Below are 18,379 nucleotides of genomic sequence, written 5' to 3'. Positions count from 1 at the left end.
TGTTACCGATGTTTCAGCCTCTATCCCGGATTTTTGGTGAGAATGACCCTGAGGCTGCTGAGCCTCATGGCCTCCTACATCCTGCTATTGGATTATGCCAGATGGCATATGCGGGCTCTGCAGTAGGACCAGAAGTTCCAGTGGGCACAGCATCAGGGGAATCTTTTCGATGTCATCCAGATCCCAGAGGGAACTGCACATCAGTTGCAGTGGTGGCTCACGAACCAGGATTGGGTCAACGGCAGATCCCTCTCCTGTCCCCAACCACAGTTCACAGTAGCAACAGATATGTCACTCCTGGGATAGGCCGGCCACATGGGAGAGGTGTAGATAAGGGGTCTCTGGCAGAGTCCGGGCTCCACATCAACCTTCTGGAGCTTCGGGCAATCAGTCTTGCACTGAAGGCATTCCTTCCTTCTCTTAAAGGAAGAGCAGTGCAGGTGTTCACGGACAACACCACCACCGTGTGTTACTGCAACATATAGGGCGGGGTGAGGTCGTGAACCCTATGTCAAGAGGCCCTTCGGCTTTGGACATGGCTGGAATATCAGGGCATATCCCTGGTGGCTCAACACCTGGCAGGTTCCCTGAACGCCAGGGCGGACGAACTCAGCTGCCAGTGCATGATGGATCACAAATGGCGTATTCCCTCAGAGGTGGTGCAAGGGCTCTTTCAGCAGTGGGGAGACCCTTGGTTAGATCTGGTCGCCACCGAAGAGAATGTGCACTGTCAGCAGTTCTGCACGGTGGAGTTTCCAAGGCCCCACTCGCTTGGCGGCGCTTTTCGTCACAAGTGGAGTTGTGGCCTCCTGTACGCCTTTCCGCCTGTACCACTTCTACCCAGAGTACTGAAGAAGATCAAGCGTGACTGGGCCAAAGTCATTCTTATGGCTCCGGACTGGGCACGAAGAGTCTGGTACCCCGAGCTCTTGAGCATGGCCATCTTCTGTCGCAGCAGCAGGGGACGGTCCTCCACCTGAACCGGTCAAGCCTCCACCTCCCTGCGTGGAGATTGAGCAGCGGCATTTGACAGCTTTCGACCGTCCTCCCGAAGTCTGTAACGTCATCTTGGAAGCCAGGCATCCCTCCACTAAAACGGTATACGCCTGTAGATGGAAATAAATTGTGGCATGGTGCACAGCAAAGGCTGTAGATCCCCTTTCCTCCCCTCTTTCAGAGGTTCTTCTCTTCATTCTTTCTCTAGCCCAGCAGGGCTCTGCTCTGGGCACCCTTAAAGGCTATCTTTCCGCCATTTCGGCTTTTCTCCGGCTTCCTGATCAGCCTTCTATTTTCAAGTCCCCGATTGTGAATAGGTTTCTGAAGGACATTACTCATCTCTTTCCTCCTTCTCCTTTCGTAATGCCCCAATGGGACTTGAATCTTGCACTAACTTATCTTATGTGAGCTCCCTTCGAGCCACTACATAGTTGTCCTCTTCGCCTTCTTACTTTAAGGACTGCTTTCCTGCTTGCCATTACCTCTGCTCACAGGGTGAGTGAGCTTCAGGCTCTGTCTTCCAAGCCTCCTGTGACGAGGCCCCCTCGAGAGCGGCGCGACCAATCCAAGATGGCCGCCGCGCAAACCGGAAGCGGAGTTGGCGCTCTAGTGTCTGGGCGAGACCGCGCGAACGAGACGGTTAAAAGTCTCGAGGCGCGGGTGAAAGGGTGTCCAGGAGGATCGGAGCGGGAGGAGGACGCGACCGGAGCAGAACAAGAGGAACGGAGGAACCCGACCACGAGGAGAACGGAGGGAGAAGCAGAGGAGCTGGGCGCTGGAGGAGCCAACCAAGAGCCAAGCAACAGTGAGACAACGCGGGAAAACTGCTCCAGGAGCACTGCCCCCGGGACCACTGCACTCCCCGACGAGAAGGAGGCCTGGTCTCCCAACACCACAGCCCTGGAGGGTCGTGGAAGGAGGCAAGTACCAACAGCACACTCTGGGCTTGTTCAGGGACTGTGGGCTCGTCTAAGGGGACGTCACTAAAGGTCACCACTTGTTCCTCCCCCACACGTTAGGCACAAACACTAGGGACTGGTGACGGTATACTTGCTCCCCCCCCCCCCTTTTTTTTTGCTTCAGAATTATAGAAGCCTAAACCCAGTATTGTTCTCTTTGTTTTATTTTGGGTCCACACTCTCCTACCACGAAACGGAGCTGGGAGCAGAGAGAGAGACGAGGAGTCTGACATGGAGGACCCCACACCTGTGTTGTTGTCACGCACTATTGATTACCTATTGACTAATTTCTCGAACCCGTAAATAAACAAGAATGCAAAACTTACACCGTCTGGGACTACTTTAAACACAAAGAGGGGAGGGAGTAACTAACGGCCGAGGGTTCCCGACCACACCTCCCTTTCTTACTGTTCATCCGAACAAATTGGTCCTTCGCACTAGACCTTCTTTTCTGCCAAAAGTGGTTACTTCTTTCCACATAGGTCAGACCATCACATTGCCTACCTTCTTCCTCCCTGAAACTGAATTTTTGTTATTTTGCTTGCCCACTAAATGAGTTTCCAATTATTTTGAGTTGTCAGAAATTGGTTTCTTTAGTGTCACTTTTCTGTGAATCTGCGTGCTACATTCCCGCTTATATTTCAATGGTCCTTATTCCAGATATGCATACCTTTCCTTACTTACCCACTGATGAGCTGCTGAATGAGGGATTATCACCTGCTCTTTTTGAAGTAGGTGATCTAGCACTCGCTGGAATGAGTGCCCCTCCAGCCAGCTCTGGGGCAGTGTGACAGGTTGGGATGCTATTCATTTTTGGCAACTGTGCTTTCTGTGAAACCTTGTGTTCCTCCACTCTGCTTTCTTTTTCCAGAGGACCGTAGAAGTATATTAAGGACAAGTGTAAAGAGCAATATAAAATCGAAAAGTCACAATTACATATGTTATGTTATGTTATGTTAAATGGGACTTTTATAGCGCAACGGCTACTCCAAAGGAGTGTCCCGGCGCTTTTGTGCTCCAAACGTAACATACTTAAGTTCCTAATTAAATTGCCTCAAGAGATGATCATATTTCAGCAAAAATCATCTCGTGTCTTTTCCGCTTTTATAACCAGAAAGTGTGTAGCACATGACCTGCTCAGCGCTCTCATGAAGCGTGCCTAGTGGGCTAGATTTACTGCGCTCTCCTCGTGGCCAGACTGAAAGCCATCTCTGTAGTCACCAAGTGTGGGAGGCATGAGTCAAGTTAACTCAGTTAGGCGAAAGTGAAATGGAGTGAAAACAGATATTTCTTGCCACACCTTTTTGGACAGGTCCTCTGTGTGCTCATTGTGAACATGTGTTTTTGCGTTTGCCTGGTACAAAGTGCACGTGAGCATACACCAACCAGTCCTACATTTGACCCCTGTGTACATCAATCAATCAACCAATCATCGGCATTTATAGAGTGCACTTCTACTCCGAGGGCCTGATTACGAGTTTGGTGACGCCGCGACGGGTTTTTCTATCACAAGCGTGACGGATATCCCTCCGCCATATTGGGAATTCCATTATATCCAGTGGGACATAATGGAACTCATAATAGGGTGGACGAACTATCCCTCCCGTTTGTGATGGAGTAACCCGTCCCCAAACTCGTAATCTGGCCCAGAGTGGCAAGACGCTACAGGACTGTGGATGCTGATGGGCGTCATCAAAATGTGCATGTATATATAGACGTTTGGTGTTATTACAGGTCTGTCAAATATAAAAAAAAAATCTGTATGCCAAGAACATTGACGTTTTAGCATGTATAAATAACCAAATACCGTTCTTTGTTTTTTTACAGACTGAGTTCTGAAGAAAAAGCAGACGTTCCTGTACTTTTCAGAGATGTCTCGTCACTTTTGCTCATCCAAATTTTAACAATGCCCCAGCCCTTGCGCAAAGGTAGGTACACAATGTGAAACCCCACTGGCTCTAAGTGGAAAATATGGGTCTTCTGAACATCAAGTCAGAACGTATTAGAGGGATGCCAGAGTAATAGCAGTGTCTTATCTAAAAAGTGACATTGAACTGACATTTTTGTGTGGTGTGCCCTGCTTATCTGTGCCACGTCTTCCTCTTTTATCAGTCATTCAATGCAGTGAAGACAGGAGGCATGGAAACAAAAACCTATCAAGATCTGTTCTAGAGAAATCATGCCCTTCGCTTGACCTTCGCCTGCTCACTGTGAAGAGGCAGCTCTATATTTCAAGCTGAACCGAACGCCTCAGAGTGAAGGACTGTAATTTATTTTGAATTTAGCTCTTCGGATTGCAGCAGTCGTGTAATAAGGGGGCAGCGGCCAAATGATAATCACTGTTGTGCAGTGCGTAGAAGAAATGCAGCACTCCTGTTTGTGTGAAAGAAATGGGAATGCTTTTATTTAAAATAATTGTATTTATCGATACAATTAACAGGGTGATTGTGTCTCTTTGAATCTGAGAACTACGTGAAGGCTTTTGTTACTGGCTATTATCCCTGAGCCCACCAAACAGTAGCACACACGGACCTTTGCTTTTAATGTTTGGTTGTAGTGGCACCATTGTGTCTCCAGGGTAAAACGATTGGAGCGGATCTTTAAAGGAATGACCACTTTTACCATATCATTACCTTGCCAGAGGAGTGCTTCCGTTGAAGTGCATGGATGGTGATGCGTCCTTGTGGTGCAGTAGTATTGCATTCGTTATACCCTTCAAGCAAATGCTTCTTTGCTCAAGAGCACCTGCATCATAATGCGAAAGATATGATGCATTGATTCCAACCTTAGTCCTATGTTTCTTCAGGAACTATGTCCACAAGTAACGTTAGAGCAGGGTAATGCGAGGCATGGATGAAAGGCTTCTATGGTTGAAGCTATCTGTTAATTAGCTGTTTGACAACGAGGTCTCTATTAAAGTAGATGAAGACAGACACCAGAACACCTCTGAACTCTAGAACAGAAAAGCAGCACAACGCAGTCAAGATGAAATGTTTGGATGGTGCAGAACATGTAACCTCATGTAATGTTCATGTTTGCAACCTGATCGTAAACATGTGCACAGTTAAATGAAGGCTCGCAGTCCTCCTGCTGAAAACCTGGGTACCTTGTTATGTGTTCTCGCTGGTTTGTGAGACAGCCCTTCTCTGACCTATGGTCAATGGCACAGAGCGCTTCGAGACCCTGTGCAGCGTCTAAGGACTCCTTAACCTCTTTGGGGTCTTCCACACATGCAAAGTTAGGCTGGCCAACAGAGCTTCTTTAGGGCCTTCAAGCCTGTTCCCAGCCTGCGAATCGGAAAAGGGCAGTACCCCTCTCCATGTTCAGAAGAACCAAAGAAGTGTTTATATAGGCTTGTGTCACCAGTGTTGCTCAATAAACTGATCTGAGCTTCAGCTTATATTTTCAAGTCTTGGCAGTTGGGCAGCATCCCACGTCCAGTCTGATTAACAGAATACTCTGCAATTCAAAAGTCCAATTGGTTAGGGTGTTACAGTTTCTTTCCTTATAGCGACTCCTAAAAAGGGCATCTCTTGCCATCTTTTCAGAACGTGTTTTGGTGGTACTGCCAACTGGTTGTTGTAGCTGAAAACCTTATATATTCCCCCAGGATGGATTCCAGAGACAAAGGAACAAAAGAGGAAGAAGTGGGTATAAGCTGTTCTTGTTCTGTATGGGCACCATTCATTCTCCATCTTGCAACCACCTTTCATACAATTGAAAAGATCATCACAATCAGTCAGCTGTAACTCTAAAGAGAGTTGCACCATCAGCCATCACAACAATCTAATGTCCTCACAAGTCACAAATTGTATGGGCTATTGTTCAAAAACCTCTTGAACATAATACTTAGAAACATTAACACTTATAAATCAACTGAATATGAAGAACCCCCGAGTGCATCAAGCCAGTTCAGAATGAGGCATTGCTCCCAAGTTCAGTTATTCTATCTGTTGGACCTGTCAGCCCTAGGGTGGTCTCCCCTTCTATTTTTGTATCGTGCCTCATTTTTTTCCACCCTCATTTTTATGTTGGACTAGGTCTCCGGGCGCCTTTTCATTGCCAGGCAGTGTTAAGGTGCAGGTGCTCCCTTCTCCCAAGATGGCTGCCACAGACCCCTGCTACTGCAGGGTGGTCGTTTTTCATAGTAGCACCCTAGCTGCCAGGAGCTGGCTGGGACCCACAACAATGTTGCGATACCAGCCCGCCTTTTTGTCCCATAGTTAGAGTGGGGAAGCTCCTGGAAGAAGCTGGAACCTTCTAGAAGGGAGGTGGGGTTTTACTTTTGCCGCCTTGGCTAGAGGTCACCTGACCGAGGGCTACTTAAGAGTGGGAGGGAAGCTTTTGTGGTGAGTTGGCCATTGGGGTGAAGCAGAGCTGGAAGAATCCACCAGGAGTGTAGGCGGTAGGGCCTAGCCAGGGACTTATGCCTCTGAGAGTGACAGGATTTAGATACTGCCTCTTAAGTGAGTGAGGTGCCCTGTGAATCCCACTGATCTTGCCCAGTAGTAGGAGGACCCAGAGACTCTCTGCCAGCCTGACTAGGAAGGACCTAGTCGCCCTCTCCATCCCTACCCCTGTAACAGAACCCCTTAAGGGCGCCAGATACATCTGCGCCAAAAGACTTCATCTGTCAACTGAGAACTGAAACCTAACTTTAAGAACTGAGACTGCATGACAAGAGCGAGCTGTAAGCCTTGAATGCCAGAGCTGAGACTGCGTGTCCAAGCTAACCTATTGAACTAATTGCTAAACCGATTGCCAAGCCACTGGGGATCGACCAGGTACTAGCGCTGTGACCCCCGCGCTCCCTGCCCTGGTCTGGGACCCCCGGCAGCGTGCTCCGCTGAGCACTTTACCCCATCCTTAATTTGAGCCCCCCCCCCCCCCCCCTGCGACGACGAAGCCAGCGCGCTCACCGCCGAGGCCTGGAGGAGTGCCCTGCTGTGTCGCGAGGCCCAGGCGAAGCCTGGGGCCCCGTCGCTGCCGTCGCAGCCGTGTGAGGAGGTGCGCAAGGTCGGGGCCGAGTTCCCCCAACGTCGTGAGGACGGACGCCTGCTGACGCCGAGACGGAGGTAAGCCCGGAGGCCGAGATCCCCCCTGGTGCGCCCCCTGCTGGTCTGGAAACCACACCGCACTTGGCCCGGGTTGTCCCCTCCGTGGGAGTCCCCTCCCCTGCCTGCGCGACGGAGAGACCCCGCCGAGGGATCCTGTCCGTGTCCCCCCTTTGGTAATACTGAGCGCGGTGCTCTGTGAACTGCACCGGAGCATAGGGACCCGCTCCTCAAGTCCGGTCACCCTCCCCGCTGGAAGCCGCCCAAAGAACTGACTGACATTACCCTCGTGTGGCGCTTCACGCCACCGACCCTGCTTCCCCAGCCGGAGAGACCGGGACTGCGAGTAACCCACTGTGTTATATGCTCTGCTCGAAAGTAGATTACGTGCCAAGGAATGCGAGTAGTGCACTGTGTTATATGCTCTGCTCGAAAGTAAATTACGTGCCAAGGAATGCGAGTAGCGCACTGTGTTATATGCTCTGCTCGACAGTAGTTACATGCCAAGGAATGCGAGTAGCGCACTGTGTTATATGCTCTGCTCGACAGTAGTTACATGCCAAGGAATGCGAGTAGCGCACTGTGTTATATGCTCTGCTCGACAGTAATTACCTGCCAAGGAATGCGAGTAGCGCACTGTGTTATATGCTCTGCTCGAAATTAATTACCTGCCCAGGAACGCGAGTAGCGCACTGTGTTATATGCTCTGCTCGAAGGTAATGATATGCAACTGATTACGAGTAACGCGTTGTGATAACTGTTCTACGCAAACGTTTCCATATGCAACTGATTGCGCGTAGCGCTGTGTTTTATGTGCCTTGCTTCACAGTACTAGGGGCCAGTGGTCACGAGGAGCGCTCAGTTCGACGGGCGCCATGTTGATGAACCCAATGTTCCCCCTTACAAGTAGGGCGCTGTGTTAGACGGCCTGTTCAGGGAAAGACTTTACATAAGCGCGCACAGCGCTAGAATCTCCCGCATTTAACCTGCGGGCGTGGGTACATGAACGAGGTTAGGCACTGCATAGATTTCACCAAGAGTGTCGCATGTACTGAACGATGGTATTATGATTCATGTATTACCTTGTTATTTCCTGAACTGCAACTGACCATCTATACTTGGATAAACTTGAAGTATTTGCATAATTTAAACGGTGTGGCGTCCCTTATTGTGTGTGACTCTAGTCCATGAGAAGCGTGTGGTGTATGGTTGCTTAACACATAGCCCTCTGATTGCCTGACCGGCTCGCGCCACGTTACCGCCCTTAGGGCCTGGTGAACCCAGGTTCCTACACTATCCTAAAAGCTATAATGCAGCACCAGTCAAGGCCTTTGCTGATGAGTGCATGCGGTCTACCCTATAGGGTACTTGGGGGCGGAGAGATCTGTTGATGGTCTCTCTAATCCTAGTGCAAATAAAGTGCCTTCTTTAGGAGCACCATGTATTCAGTTTTATGCGTCCCTAAGGATCAGGTGCCCCATCAACTACTGCCTAATCAGAAATGCAGGAGAGCTGAAAGATAAAGGGAAAATGGCAGGGATGTTTCAGCTGCACAAATGATTCAGGACTTTAGTCGTTAACGGCTATGAGTCCTGAGAAGCATTTGATGTGGGCTTGTGCATGTCCTTAGGTTGAGCATGTTTTTCTTGCAGGGTGCCAACTCTTGCCAGAGCACTTTTGATGGCAGGCCCGCTCTTGCTGTGCTCTGCCTTATGCTGTTTACTTCTAAAGAAGGCTCCAGTGACATGTTTATGGGTGATATGCTAACATCCTCTATCTGATAGAGATGTCTACCCACAGATTTCTTTCCTTAGAATTATCCCCAGGCGTCAGACTGGGCTTAAACTTTTCTACAGTATTACCTCTGCACATTGGTAGAGGGCGTCGCATGACTCCATAATGATGTCCACTGGTTATCAGAGTCCATATAAGCCCTCCCAGATGCGCTGATGTCAGTTTCCTTCTTTCTGTGCTTCCATGTGGAACCAGAGAGCGGTAGCTCTGGACGTTTTGGCCTACCCCCATGGAACAGTGTGCTTTCTCTAGAGATCATTGAGGTCGACTATGTCGACCCCACACCCTCATCCTTTTTGCATGTGGTGTCTAGGCTCGCGCTCTAACTCCAAATGGTGCAACTCAGGTCTTCAGCTTCAGTTGTCAATGCTGCAGGAGCACCACATATGCTGTTGGCAATGCGGTGGTCTACGGCCCCTCGTTGGTCTTGGTCCTTTTCTTCCTCTGAGGAATGGGCGAGGGCCAGCTCCTGAAGTCCTTAATCCTTGCGGTCGCCTTGTGAGTCACGCCTTTGGCCATTGGCTCCGTGGCATTCCTCAACTTTACCACGTACATGCGGTGTCCCTGACTCACCTCTTATGCCTCCGATTTCAGTGTCAGACTGAGAATCTGGGCCTCTCCTTCCAGCCTCCAATTTCGTGGCTTGCTTGCAAGAGCTAGCATCGTGGATGGCTAACAACTGCCTGAAATTGAAGGGTGATAAGACTGAGGTGCTTTTGGTGGGGAGAGCGCCATCGGTGTGGTCATCGACTTGGTGGCCGCAGAGCTTGGGACCCACCCTGTCGCCCTGCGCCCAGGCAAAAAACCTGGGGGTGTGGCTGGACACAAAGCTCTCCTTTGGATACCATACCAGGTGGGTGGCAGGCGCCTGTTTTGGAGTTCTGAGGGGCCTTCGTAAAACTCTGGATATGTTGCCTACGGCAGCCAGGAAGACCATGGTCCGTGCCCTGGTGACGTTGTGCCTTGATTATGGTAACATCTTGTATCTGGGTGCAACGGGGAAATGTATGCAAAGACTCCAGGGTGTGCAGAATGCAGCGGCTTGTCTGGTTCTCACGCGCCCGAGGAGAGCCCCCTCGAAGGTGGCACTTGCTTCCCTCCACTGGTTACCGATACGAGAGCGAGTCCTGTTCAAGGCGCTGTGCGTCTGCAACCATATTATTCAGGGGACAGCTCCATTCTTTTTGGCTGATCTTCTCACTCCCTATGTTCCTACACGCCAACTCAGATCAGGTGGGAGAGGTTTGGTGTGCGTTCCTGTTGTTAAGAGAGCTAGGATGGGTGGGCGGTCCTTTCGTTTTTTGGCTGCACAGTATTGGAACAAACTCCGTTTGAGCCTCTGGGTGGAGGCCATGGAGGGCACCTTTAGGAAAAATCTGAAAACTCATCTATTTCCCCTGGGATAATTTGGTCTGGCTGGGTTAGGTTGTAGCTTGTCAGGGCAGCTTGCACCGCAGTGCGGGGACACACTGGCCGAGTGTTACCATGCGCTTTATAAATGTGCTTATTATTATTATTATTTTTCGGCGCCAGGGCAACTCTGGCTCAGATGAGGGAATACTATCTCTCACTCCATGCCATTTTTGGCACTCAACCTTCCTCTGGTGCACTTCTTGGCCCCAGGAAGGTCGGTCAGGCCTCGACTGACTTCAAACCGGTAGTTCCTCCCTCGGTGACAGTGGGGCCCTCCAAATCTGTGATCAACTCCATCTCGGCTCCGGGGGTGGTAACAGCGGAAAAAAAGAAGGACACGATTAACAATAACGGCACAATAACGGCACAAGTTACAGGGGAAGAATACAATAATGGGCAATACTGGGCAAAAGAAGAAACACAGGAAACAATGGCACAACAGCACGGGCAAAAAGTGGGGAACAAAAAACTACAATCTGCACACAGCGGTCTTGAACCCTACTTGGGTTGGGCCAGAGGATCAACGGCGTGAAGCGGATCACAGCGGAGTTGCTGGGAAAGAGCAGGCCTCAGCCCGGGGTCAGAGGTCTTGCTGACCTTCTTTGATTCTTTGAAGCGCATAGGATCTTTCATCATGACTTGGTGATGCTATGGTCCACCTAGGCATATTCGTTTCTGTATCTCCTTGTTCTTTGAGCATTGGAGCTGTACTTTCAAAGAACAATTTCACCCCATAGATTCCCCTTCCAACCTTCCTTACTTGCTAGTGGGGTAGATATTGGAAATTCTGCACACAGGGCTAGGTTGACATTAGTTGCTCTATTGTGGCATGTGCCTATTAGAGACACTTATAGGGAGTTGATATCTTGCTTCATGAATTTGGTTCGGTGCATTTTCCTGTCATAATTTTTAATTTGTGGTGGTAGCTATTAGAAACATGTTTCTCTGAAACGTACCTTTCTAATTTTGTCTTCCTCACCCCCTTAAATTCACTGCTCGGGATCCTGTTCCATATATTGGTAAGAACAGGTAGCCTAGTGTAGGATTAAATTAGAAATTTACCGTGATGCTTCATTATACTTCAGCTCTCTTCCTTAATCCATGTTTGGTTATTTGACAGAAGAATGAAGTGGACAGTGAAGTAGATGCATGGAAAGCAAGATAAATTGATAGTAAAGACAGCACTGCTGATTTGCTACATTCGCTAATTTACTACTGTTTTCAGAGCAGTTGATGATTATCTCATTCTGTCGCATAGCAGTGCATTGCCTCGGTATCAAGGGTCTCAAATCAGGAATGTAGAAGTTACAATACAGTAACATTAACAAATTGAGGTTTGCTCTGAAATGGAGTGCCACCAACAGCCTCTTTACGATACATCTGTGGTACTGAGATTGATACTTCAGCAAGTATAATTTGTTTGATGGGAAGGCATTTTAACATTGTAACTGATAAGCTGTGTCAATCTGTTTACATAGATTTTTATTGTATGGGTTGGATTAAAATATATATCACCTTTGTTTACATGTAAATTCATGGTTTCAAATATCTAAACATGTTAAGTACTTCCTCCTTTACATGAGTTTTTATGCAATGTGTTTGAAAAGGGTTTAAAAGTAAACTGCAGTGTCGGGGGTTAAAGGACAACAGGTCGACTATTGTTTCATTATTTATCAGACAGAGGCTTTTAGCCGCAGATTCTCTTCCAGGGGATCCTCATCAGTAGTGATAAGCACCTGAATATTCCCACCCATGCGCAGGACCCCGGAAACACAATCATATATGTGAAAAACATATATGTATCTCCATATATATATCTATCTATATATATATTCAGTGAAAAAACCATAGGTTTCACACACGTTATAGTTAGGAATTAGCATTTAAAAAACCTTAGAAATTCAGTGAAAAAACCATAGGTTTCACACATGTTATAGTTAGCTGGACATTTTACTCGTAAAAAACCAATGAAATTGCCCCGTTATAGTTAGTTCAGCTAACTATAACTCGCGCGCCCGCAATGCACTGCTGATGACGTCACATATTACATCACTCATGACATGGTCAGTGACATCACTCATGACATCACTGATGACATCTCAAATGACATCACTGATGACATCTCAAATGACATCACTGATGACATCACTGATGACATCATCCTTGTGATAGAGTGGCAGACCTCCTCTCACCCTAATATAACCTTTGATACACACATTCAAACATAGAGACTACATTTTTCAAAACAATGGACATACCAATACCAGTTACAACAACCTCTTCAGTAATTCTAAGATCCACATACACATCCACTCATTCACCAACAGTCCTATACAGTCACTCATACATGTACTCACTCATCATATGTACTCATACACCTATACATCCTGTTACACAATGCCACTCATCCATAGAGTTACTCACACACATAGTCACTCATGCTAATAAAGAATCAAACATACATTTACTTACATATACAGTTATACACACACCACCACACTTACTTCTACGGAAACTTACACATACTTAGTCTTTTAAACAATCACTTATAGAAACACATACTTATTCATACAGGAACTCTTTCAATCTCTCACTCTCACATATACTCACTTATATACACCAATAGTCACATATACTAGTTTAAAACATATGTAGTTACTCATAAAGACACCATTGAGACAGTCATTCACTCACTAACACACCCATACACACACTCATCCACCCATACAGTCCTGCACACATGCTGTCTTCAACACATACAAACAGTGAGTCACTCATTCATGCACCTATGCCCTACGTAACACCCCCCACCAAACCATGCAGACACTCAGACTGTTACTCAAAATACCAACTAATAACCTATATAGACACCCATGTAGCTACTCACCAACCCATGCAGCCACTTATACACAAAGTGAGAGACTGATACAGATATTTACATATTTAAACATTACTCACTAAGCCATGTATTCACTATGATACACTTAATCAGTCAGTTACACAATCAATTTTTCAAAAACAAATCATCCATTTAGACACTTATATACCCATTTATTCTTCCATCGACCTTGAGATATACATATATAAAACATATTTAATTTTCAGAAAAACACACATTCACTGGATGATGTCATGAGTGATGTCATCAGTGATGTCATTTGAGATGTCATCAGTGATGTCATGAGTGATGTCACTGACCATGTCATGAGTGATGTAATATGTGACGTCATCAGCAGTGCATTGCGGGCGCGCGAGTTATAGTTAGCTGAACTAACTATAACGGGGCAATTTCATTGGTTTTTTACGAGTAAAATGTCCAGCTAACTATAACATGTGTGAAACCTATGGTTTTTTCACTGAATTTCTAAGGTTTTTTAAATGCTAATTCCTAACTATAACGTGTGTGAAACCTATGGTTTTTTCACTGAATTTCTAAGGTTTTTTAAATGCTAATTCCTAACTATAACGTGTGTGAAACCTATGGTTTTTTCACTGAATTTCTAAGGTTTTTTATATGCTAATTCCTAACTATAACGTGTGTGAAACCTATGGTTTTGTCACTGAATTTCTAAGGTTTTTTAAATGCTAATTCCTAACTATAACGTGTGTGAAACCCATGGTTTTTTCAGTGAATTTGCAAGGTTTTTTAAATGCTAATTCCTAACTATAACGTGTGTGAAACCCATGGTTTTTTCAGTGAATTTGCAAGGTTTTTTAAATGCTAATTTTTTTTTTTCTTCTATTTTTTCTAACATATTTTTATTTTAATTTTCTTACCTTTTATAAAGACTATGATTAAATTTTTAAAATTCTTAAATATGTTTTTTTTAATATATTTTTTAAAATAAACATGTAAAATTTATTTGCAGTACTTTTTTTCTATTTTTTTTTTTAATTTTTTTAGTACGCGTACCGTAAGCTCACGGTAAGCGTACGGTTTACGCAACGTCCGTAATTTTCCTACGCTGCTTGCGTATAGTTACGCAATTTGCATAGCCGCGCGTACTCCGCGTGGGACGCGTACGCGTGTACGCTACACGCGCACGTTACGCGGAAGTGCCGGGAGTCACTGTTATGCGCATGCGCGCAAGCGCGTGTCTTTTTTACGCGCATGCGCACTTTTGCCGTAAGCGTACCGTAAGCGTACCGTAAGCGTACGGTAGGTCATGTGATCATGAAGCACAACTGTTGATTGGTTGAAACTACTTTCAGTTCTAGAACTCTCCTACACCACACCCATTCCCCTCATTTCTGCTTGTGATCCCTTGGGAGAAGGAGCTGGTTTGTCTTTGGGATACGATGGCAGAACAGCAGAGCTCTTCTGAGAGTGAGGCTAGCACTAGCAGCACTGTCTTGAGGCAGAGATCGAGGAAACAAAAGCCCTCTTATGTATGGGATTATTTTACTTTTCCTGAAGGCCAGCAAAAGGTAAATGCACCCTTAGTGACTTGTAAGCTGTGTAAGCGTGTACTTTCTAGAGGTAATCCTAACAGGAAGTATTCCTTTGGGAATCACACCATGAAGAGACACCTCCAGGATGTACACAGAAGGACACATGGTCATCTTTTTGGAGGTAACTCTTCAGAAAGACAAGCCAGTACATCCACAGCAGCTCAGCCTGAACCATCATCTGCAGGGCTGACTCCTTCTTCTGCAGGTCAGGTGAGCCCTTCATCTGTGGGGGGAGAATCTCCTTTTGCTGGCCCTCTGGAAATCAACCCTCGATTTCGGAAGGTTGATATTCGATGCACATTTTGTCAAGATCTAATTTGCTATAGGGAGACCAGTGTTTCCCTAGTGAACAACAAAATAGATCAACACATTTGTCGCTTTGAATAATTTTCCCATGCTTCCTTTCCTCTGTCCCTGCATGAACACAACGGTTCTTTTAAGAGCCAACCTTATCTTTCATCTTTTTTTTACATATGTTTTTTAAAACTTTTTTTTATTTTTTTTTTACCGTACGCGTACGGTGCGCGTACTTTTTTTTTTTTTTTAAAAAACACTAAAAATCAATAAACACATTACAAGGTCCTTGAGAGACTACAATTATTATTATTGACTTACCATACTCACTGAAAAAATATTTATTCATTTGTTTTTTTTAAAAATAGTTTTAAAAATGTTTGTACTTTTCGAAAATTTTCTATATCTATCTGGAAAAAAAGAAAAAAGTATTAATATTTTTAAAACATTTTATAATACAGTACACATATTTACATGGGTGTGTGCTAAGAGTCTGCTTCTTCCCCCAAAAATTCGCTCCCCCTTTCCATCTAATGCAACTGTGAAATCACCAGAGCAATACGCAATAAATCTCTGCCTATAATTCCTCTCTGCACACAGAGTCATGTTTTCACATTAGTCCCAAAACGAAATTTCTTTGCCAATTTGAAAGCACACTTACTGCTCTTTTTTTTTTCGGGGCAAGTGAAAATCACTTTTACAGACTGACACATTATGAAACCACCATGTGTAACTACTACAAAAACAATTTCCATTTCTATTATTCATTTCTTAAGTTACCACATACATCCCCTCTCAAACTGTAAACTCACCTTTAAAATTAGTTAGTTGTGAAAGAAATGTGACACTCAAACAGCAGATTATCAGAGCCAGGATCTCTGTTGTGTTCACCTCTCTCCTCTCAGCAGAACCAGATAATGGCAAACTTTCCCTCTATTTTTCCACACATATACTTGTAAGTTTCAAATCTCAGTGCTTCCCCCTTTTTTTCAAATGTAATCACACATTTCTATTGGTTGAAAACCAACCCTTTTCCAAAAGTACCCTTCCCCCAACTTGACTTCTGCCTAGTACCCTTCCCCCAACTTGACTTCTGCCTGCTACCATAGCAACAGCTCATGGAACACTGCTGTGTTGAGTTAGGTCAGAAGTTCGCCAAACAATGTTTCAATTCCACAGAGCAAGAGTGCTTGACTTTTCAAACCTAACAGCAAATCCATAGTACTGTTCTTTGGTTACACATTTTTTTTTACCAATACAAAACATGCTTCTATTAATTTACACATACAGCCTATTTTTTATTCTAGAATGGTATGAAACAGCCAATCAGTTCTTTTTGTTTTGTAAAAAATATGTATGCCTCCATTTCCAAACTGTCTTTCTTTTCATATTGCCATTCTACTGAAAGACACCTCCTGAGTGCATCCAGTTCTCCTTTGAAGATGTTCACAGTGTGGATTGTAGGGCACAGCTATGTCTTCTGGAGTGAAAAGTTTGCAGAGAAAACAGGTATGGTGAGAGACCTTGCTTTGCCAAATGTAGACATTAAATGGATTGGTCAGAGAGGGTTAAAGTGGCACCAATTGATGCCATTGGTGAAATCCTTCATTCAAATCCAACACCCTGACCTCATAATAGTGCACTGTGGTGGCAATGACCTAGGCACTTTGACTGGGGTAGGTCTGGAAATGCTTATGAAGGACACCTTTGCACAACTGTTTACACTTTTCCCTAAAACTGCCTTTGTGTTTTCCAACATATGCCAAAGGCAAAAATGGAACTGGTCCAATCATTTCTGTCCACAGATTGACAAAGCAAGAAAGCACGTCAACAAATCTGTTTCTGCTTTCCTCCGTGACTATGGTATGGGTGCCATTTACCACAACAACTTGCGTTATGACATGCAAGACATTTATAGAGGAGATGGTGTGCACTTCAATGATGAAGGGAACAGAGTCTTCCTCTTGAACCTTAGACTCTGCATCGGTACTTACTTGTAGGTACCACTTAAAAAATGACTTCATAAACACAACAGCTCTTTTTAGAGCTCCCTAATATCTAAACTCTTAAATCTGCTTTTCATTTTTTTTTTTTTTTTTTTTTTTTACCGTACGCTTACCGTAAGCTTACCGTACGCGTACCCCGTGATTTTTTTTAAAATCAATAAATGTTTTTTTTGTACTTTTCTGTCCTTCTTTGACCCCCTTACAAATGTTAGGGGGTCTGTAACTCTCCTCATTGCCCCCTTTCCTTGTTTTCACTCTTTTTTTTCAGAGTGAAATACACAAAATGGCGGCCGCCGCTTCCTGGTTTCGACCGATTCGAATGTTTACTAAGATCTAAGAGCCAATCAGAATCGCGCTCGCGCACGCCACCGTACGCTTACCGTAAGCGTACGGTAAGCGTACCGTAAGCGGGCTCAGATATATATATTGATTTAAAGGCTATTTTCTCAGAATCTACTGAACAGATTTACACCAAACCTACAAAAGGCACTTCCTTGACCTAGGGACTACCTCTCTGCCAAATTTTGAGTAATTCTGTTCAGCCGTTCGGGCTGTAGCTCGTTCTAAAGGTCCTATGGAAAAATGCATGGGAAAAACGCGTTTTGGGACCCCCCTTTTATCTCAGCCCCCGCTTGACGGATCCCCCCGAGACTTTCAGGGTAGGAGCGGAGCGTAGCGCCCCACCTATTTTGTGAAATTCGCGAGGATTCGTCGACCGGCGCCAAAGTTATTCAAAATAGAATGTTGAGGTTTTCCTATGGAAACGTGGTCCTAACTATAACTACCTACTGGCGACCGCCAGTAGGTAATATATATATATATATATATATATATATATATATATATATATATATATATATATATATATATATATATATATATATATATATATATATATATATATATATATATATATATATATATATATATATATATATATATATATATATATATATATATATATATATATATATATACAAAATATACATTAAAAAACCCAAATGCAGCCTTTCATACATCAAGAGCTGAATATTGCTGTAAGGACTTCCCCTGTATACCAGAAACAATACATTTAAAAACAGGGAAAAAAACAAACAGCAAAGCATGTTTGAAAACTGTTTTAATGCTCAGCATTTAGCGCAATCTGTAAAAGACTGAAAGCATTGACAGCTCACAGGCTGCATTGTAGAAACAGCATAGAAAAGCTGAAAAGCTAACCCATAGCAACATAGAAATAAACTGGCACCGTGTCTTATAGACAGCCATGACCCCTAGCTTCCCATCATGCCTCAGGGGTGACAGTTAGGTCAGTTGTTCTTTCCGGCTCCTTCAGTTCAGGACCCTGGTTACACAGCTCTTCTTTTTCTGGCTTTTTGTCAGAAATAATCTCCTATTTTTTGGAAAACCTCTA

The 18,379-nt window shown here is 44.9% G+C and overlaps 1 protein-coding gene across 7 annotated transcripts in view; it reads left to right on the top strand.

The window, feature by feature from the left end:
* UBR3 (ubiquitin protein ligase E3 component n-recognin 3) overlaps positions 1-18,379 on the top strand; it is a 2,077,978-nt gene that overhangs the window by 1,821,232 nt on the left and 238,367 nt on the right. For all 7 annotated transcript variants that reach the window (XM_085645338.1, XM_085645337.1, XM_085645336.1 and 4 more), the window contains one exon: positions 3,783-3,883. In XM_085645338.1, coding sequence (XP_085501464.1) covers positions 3,783-3,883 — 101 coding nt within the window. The remainder of the gene's footprint in view (positions 1-3,782; positions 3,884-18,379) is intronic.

Source organism: Triturus cristatus, chromosome 3_1 (genome assembly GCF_964204655.1).
Source record: "Triturus cristatus chromosome 3_1, aTriCri1.1, whole genome shotgun sequence".
Lineage (NCBI taxonomy): Eukaryota > Metazoa > Chordata > Amphibia > Caudata > Salamandridae > Triturus > Triturus cristatus.
The sequence above is the reverse complement of the archived record's forward strand: the minus strand, read 5'-3'. Positions and strand labels throughout refer to the sequence as shown.